We start from the raw sequence: 6,000 nt of genomic DNA, 5'->3' as shown, positions 1-6,000 counted from the left end.
CCCTGTGCTCAGCATCCCTCCCTGTGCTCAGCATCCCTCCCTGTGCTCAGCATCCCTCCCCTGTACTCAGCATCCCTCCCCTGTACTCAGTATCCCTCCTCTGTACTCAGCATCCCTCCCCTGTACTCAGCATCCCTCCCTGTGCTCAGCATCCCTCCCTGTGCTCAGCATCCTTCCCTGTGCTCAGCATCCCTCCCTGTACTCAGCATCCCTCCCCTGTACTCAGTATCCCTCCCCTGTACTCAGCATACCTCCCCTGTACTCAGCATCCCTCCTCTGTGCTCAGCATCCCTCCCTGTACTCAGCATCCCTCCCCTGTGCTCAGTTTCTCTATCCTGTGCTCAGCATCTCTCTTCTGTGCATAGTGGCCCTCTGCTTGCTGTCTTCATGTAGGGAAACTTCAAGCTTCTTCTAGTTCTTCATAAAATGTGCAACAGGTTAGAGTGAGCATAGCTTCTTTTTAAAATACTATTTCTACTTGGGAGTTGAAGATATATATAAGTATATGTGCATATGTATATATGCATATATTATATATGCTTATGTATATAATGAATGCATAATAGGTATGTGATTTATTACAGTGGCTTACAGACTATGACCCAACTAGTCCAACAATGACTAGCTACCCACAGAAACTCCAAAATCCAGTAGTTGTTCAGTCCGTGAGGCTGGATGTCTCAGCTGGTCCTTACTGGAGAAGTAGGCTCCAGTGCTAGTGAAGGAATGGATTTACCAGTGAGAGTGAGGGCAGGCAAACAGAGAGGGTGGTGGGAGGGAGAAAGAGAGAGAAAGAGAAAGAGAGAGAGAGAGAGAGAGAGAGAGAGCAAGCTAGCTAGCTCTTCCAGGTCCTTTGTGTAGGTGACCAGCAGAAGGTATGACCCAGATAAGGTGGATCTTTAAAATGGGTCACTCTCATGGGTGTGTCCAGCCATTTGGGTTTTAGTTATTTCCATTTGTATCAAATTGACAAGCAAGGGTAGTATGTAAGTGATTGCCCGCATCCATGTGTGTGCACTGTGTTTGTGTCTGGTGCCCACAGAGACTAGAAGACATGGGATCCGGTGGAACTAGTTACAGAGAGTCATGAACCACCAAGTTGCTAGCTGTCAGTTGGTGCCGGGAACCGAACCTGTGTCCTCTACAAGAGCAGTAAGAGCTCCTAACCCCTCAGCCAATCTCTCCAGCCTTTTGTTTGACTTTTCAGCTGTCAGTTTCTTACTCTCTCTTGCTTTCTCTATCAGCTAGACTTCAGGCTGTCACCTGGGGGTCTGTGTAATGTTGGGGACCCCAGGATAGAACTCAAGGACCCACAAGCATAGATGGGAAACTGACTCCACCCTCCCCTCCACTTGACCCTGAGCTGATGGTTTTCTGATGCTTACACAGACAGCAGCAAAGCCCCTCTGTGATGAGCAGGCCTGGCATTCTGTCCCGTGTATTTTTAGTTTATGGTGCAGCTGTCACACATGTCTTCGAGTGTTGGTTGTGTTCAATATTATTTCAGAATTACACGGGAGTTATAAGATCCATGGTTCAGATCCTGTGATTTATGGTGTTGATAAAGTTGTGTGTGTGTCCCGAATTTGATTTTCAGTATTTGGTAACTGGGTCATATTATGGCTGGTTTTCTTAACCTCTTTGCTCTTGAGAAGGACCTGACCCTCCTGCGGGCTCACACGCCCTGTGGCAGCTGTCCATCGTGAGTGCTGCGGGGCTGTGTCTACTGCTGGGGCTGCAGCGTCAGGTGGGCTGGGCGCTGCGTTAATGAGATTCCTTGGCAGCTTTGCCCAAAAGGTTCAGATGCCGTGACCTCTGCCTGCAGCCTCACCCAGCCAGTATGAGTGCCATCTGATGCTGGGCTAAGCCCTGCCTGCTCTGAGAAACACTACTGCGTCACTAAACCAGCATACTTCTGCCTGCAAGCACTGCCTTTGAAAGGGTTCTGCTAGACCCACTGCTCTGGTAATCAGGGGGCCACTCCTGTCTCCTGAGGCCATGGGGATGATTTTTCTGTCCCCACATTCTTGGTCTTGCAAAAAAAAGGAAAGCAGACTTCTCGGAAGCTATACAAGACTTGGAACTAGACAGTGGTTCGGAGCCACAAAGAACGGGAGCAGAGGCTAGCACACGTGAAGGCACATTTCTAAAGAAGCATTGAGAGGCAGGGAGTGGCTGTGGGTGTGTATTAAGTTTCTAGAAAAAAATGTCAAAACAGCTCTAAAAGAAAAACAACACACTGTGGGCTGAGCTCTGGATTAGCAGCAGCCACTCCTAGTGCTCAGCCTGCCCTCCACCACCCACCGCTCTCCACCACCCACCCATGCCCGTGTCCTTTGGCCCTGCACCGCTGGCATGGTCTTTGTCTGCTTTTGTCTGCCACAGATTCCTCCGCCCAGTGCCATGGGGATTGGGGACCAGCCAGATTCCCTGGCCAAGGTTTTTGGAGCGACTTAGTCATGCTCAGAAAGGGTTTTGGTTATTTATTTATTTATTTTTTAGTTGTAAAATGATGGTTGCTCTTTCCTGAAAATTTTTACAAAATGTGGGATTAAAAATAAGACAGTGCCAGAGAGATGACGGCTCAGCAGTTATGAGCACAGCTCTTCCAAAGGACCTGAGTTGGAGTCCCAGTATCCTCCTCAGGAGGCCTACAAGCACCTGGGACTCCAGCCCCATAGACTCTGACCCCTCTGGACTCCACGGGCACTCACATTCATATGTATACACGCAGACATACATGCACACATGCAGGCATACATGCACACATATAATTAAAAATAACTAAAAAAATAAATAAAAATTAGAGAGGAAAAAGACCCTCAGTGGTGATCTTAACCACCTGTGAATGGATGCTCTTAGCCAAGTGGCTTCTGAGGCCACAGTGACTCTTCCCATGGGAGAATCCACTTCTACACACCCTCCACCCTTAGTCACAGGGGCTCAGTAATGGGGAGTCCCAAGTCTTTTTATGTAAGTGGAGAGGGGTTTTTGCTTTTTTCTTTTTAGAGGTGAATTTTTAAAAAAGTTTATTTCTGCTTTATGTATGTCTGTATACCGTATACATGCATACAGTGTCTGTGGAGGCCAGAAGAGGGCTTCAGACATCCCTGGAACTGGAATAACACGTGGTTGTGAGCCACAGTGTGGGTGCTGGGAACTGAACTCGGGTCCTTTGCAAGAGCAGCCAGTGCTCTTAATGACTGAGCTATCTCTCTAGCCCCCTGTTGGTGGTCTAGTCGGCCTTTCCTTTCCTTTCCTTTCCTTTCCTTTCCTTTCCTTTCCTTTCCTTTCCTTTCCTTTCCTTTCCTTTCCTTTCCTTTCCTTTCCTTTCCTTTCTTTCCTTTCATTTCCTTTTTTCTCTGTATTGGGTTTCTCTGTATTGTCCTGGTTGTCCTGGTCATGGAACTGACTTTGTAGACCAGGCTGGCTTCGAACTTAGAAATCCACCTGCCTCTGCCTCTGCCTCCCGAGTGCTAGGTTTAGGTGTAGGGTCGTAGCTATTAAATGCATAATCTTGCCTCACTTCTTGGTATTACACCCTCAGCCTTTCCATTCACAAGCTCCTGCTAAGTTTGCATTCCGTGGGCAGCTGTGGCGTCTCATGCAAGCAGGCCATATACCACAGCACATGCAACCAAGGCCCCGTGGTTGGGCATGCAGGTTGTTTCCAGTTTCCTTTCGGTTAATCACTTCACTTTATTAATTTTTTTTTTTTAGTTAGCATACAGAATAATAGATTTCATGATCCGTGGTATTTATGGATTCCTACATATGGCACTTTCTCATGCTCCCCTTCCCAGATCTCCACCCCCACTTCACCCCACCTCCCCTTCCCCGTCCACCCCCTCGGTGGTTTCTTTCCTCATCCCAAACAGTCTTCCCTCTGTTTTCATTACGTGTGTGTGTGTGTGTGTGTGTGTGTGTGTGTGTGTGTTATTCAGTTAAATACATTTTTACAGATGAGAGAAAACATGTGATATTTTAGATATTTTGTCTTGTACTCTCATGTCCTACGCATTCTGCCATTTTGAATAGCATGGTGGGAATGCAACTCAGGGGTTGAGTTTCCTTAACAGGCACATAACCTCGTGTTCTGTCCCCAGCACTTCAATAAAACAAAACAATGAGAAAATAGTACAGAGGTGGTGTTTGATAGAGGGTACCCCTATTCCGGGATGCTTCTGCCAGCACCCTCGGGCTTATGGTGCAAGGCATCATGGGAGGCTGGCAGATAAGTCAGACCCAATCCCTTTATGTGGAATGTAAATAACCTTAATCCAAAGCAGGCTCTAGTCGCTGGCAACTGACACATAGCGCCGGAATACAGAAGAGTTTTGTCGCAGCTTAGTGGGCTTTTAAGAACAAGGAACGAGAAATCTGAGACTTGTGTTCACAGTACAGGGTGAGCTTAGGAGCAGCCCCCGAGGGGGCTGGGGTGGGTGGGTGGCTGGCCCAGCTGGCAGGTGTCACTAGGGAACAGGTGGGCTTTATCAGAGGGGCTGTGGCAGCTGATTGCCTGTGTCTGTGGGAAGCCCCACCTCCCCACCATGGAGGGACACATGCAAGGACTGCTGGATACCCAGGCTGGTGTGAAGTGGGGACAGCAGAAGCTCCCGTGGTCATTTCCTTGCCACGTTACTTTCAGGAGTGTTCTGGGTTTCTGTGGGTTCGGCTGGTGCTGGAGGCAATGCTTCTTCAGTGGAGGGCGTGGGTCAAGCTCATTTTCTGTTGTGCCTTCTGTCTGTGAGCTTTGAAAGTCTCCTGTAGTGGGCCCGAAAATACAGACAGGAGACACCCTGCTCCCAAGGTAGAGAAAGGGACAGAGGGACTACATGCTAAGGGGATGTCTCTATCAGCCTACTATTCCTGTAGCACAGGCTAGACCTGCTTTCTCCCTGCCCATTTCTAGCAATGGACACTTACGATTGATTGAAAATCGTGCCAAATGGGGCGCTGGTATGCTGGAGAGCATGGGGGGAGGGGTGGTGCTGGTATGGTGTGCGGGCTGCCTGGGCTATCCCTGTAGCCCCTGACCTCATGTGGCCCTTCCCAGCCTTCACAGGTGCAATGACGCAGCAGCCCCAGGAGGACTTTGACAGGAGCGTGGAGGACGCCCAGGCATGGATGAAGGTGGTACAGGAGCAGCTTCAGGTCAATGACAACACCAAGGGGCCCCGAGCGGCCTTGGAGGCGAGGCTGCGAGAGACAGAGGTAGGCAGTTGCCTGGGTTTGCTGGCGCTGTGGTGTTGGATGTCTTGGTCATTTTGCTTAAATATACGTTCTGATCAGGTGGTCTGGGGCTGAGGCTGAAGTTCTGATTTTCCAGAAAGTTCGACAAGATGACTGCGGCTCATTTCACACTTTGGTCACAAGAGACAGAGCCTACATTCTGTCCCTTCCATCCCAGGGTGGGCATCTGTACATCTTGGGGGGGGGTCCCCTAACCCTGCTGGCTCAGGCTTTGCTCTGTTCAGTATCCACTCCTTGAATCTAAGGCTTCTGCTGGTCTGGATTGGTCCACTTCTTCCTTCAGTGGGGAGGGTTAAAAGGCTCTGGTTCAAGGCGGGAGATACATATGACTCTTATAGAGGGTTAGAATTAAGTTCCAAGCATTCATGTCTGCTGGCTCACAACCACCTGTAACTCGAGCTGTAAGGGATCTCTGTAGGCATTTATTTGTATACACACACACGCGCGCACACACACACACACACACCATACATGCACACACAAACATATACATACATATATACATAATTAAACATAAAATATGGGTAGTGGTGGTGCACGCTTTTTTTTAAATCTCAGCACTTGGGAAGCAGAGGCAGGTAGATATCTGTGAGTTTGAGGCCCGTCTGGTCTACATAGTGAGTTCCAAGACAGCCAGGGCTACACAGAGAAACCCTGTCTTGAAAAAAAAATCAGACAAACAAAATTTCAGAGGTGGGGGAATTTGGAGAAATGGATCAATAGTTAAGGGTACTTGCTGCTCTTTCA

The 6,000-nt window shown here is 48.8% G+C and overlaps 1 protein-coding gene across 3 annotated transcripts in view; it reads left to right on the top strand.

Annotated features, from left to right (window-relative positions):
* Syne3 (spectrin repeat containing nuclear envelope family member 3) overlaps positions 1-6,000 on the top strand; it is an 83,679-nt gene that overhangs the window by 32,279 nt on the left and 45,400 nt on the right. For 2 of the 3 annotated variants that reach the window (XM_028764416.1, XM_028764417.1), the window contains exon 2: positions 5,057-5,214. In XM_028764416.1, coding sequence (XP_028620249.1) covers positions 5,071-5,214 — 144 coding nt within the window. In that variant the 5' untranslated portion in view covers positions 5,057-5,070. Of the gene's footprint in view, positions 1-5,056; positions 5,215-6,000 lie in introns of those variants that run through there. The other variant, XM_028764418.1, reaches the window with a different exon arrangement.

The sequence above is a fragment of the Grammomys surdaster genome, unplaced genomic scaffold (genome assembly GCF_004785775.1).
Source record: "Grammomys surdaster isolate TR1022 unplaced genomic scaffold, NIH_TR_1.0 144, whole genome shotgun sequence".
NCBI lineage: Eukaryota > Metazoa > Chordata > Mammalia > Rodentia > Muridae > Grammomys > Grammomys surdaster.
The sequence above is the reverse complement of the archived record's forward strand: the minus strand, read 5'-3'. Positions and strand labels throughout refer to the sequence as shown.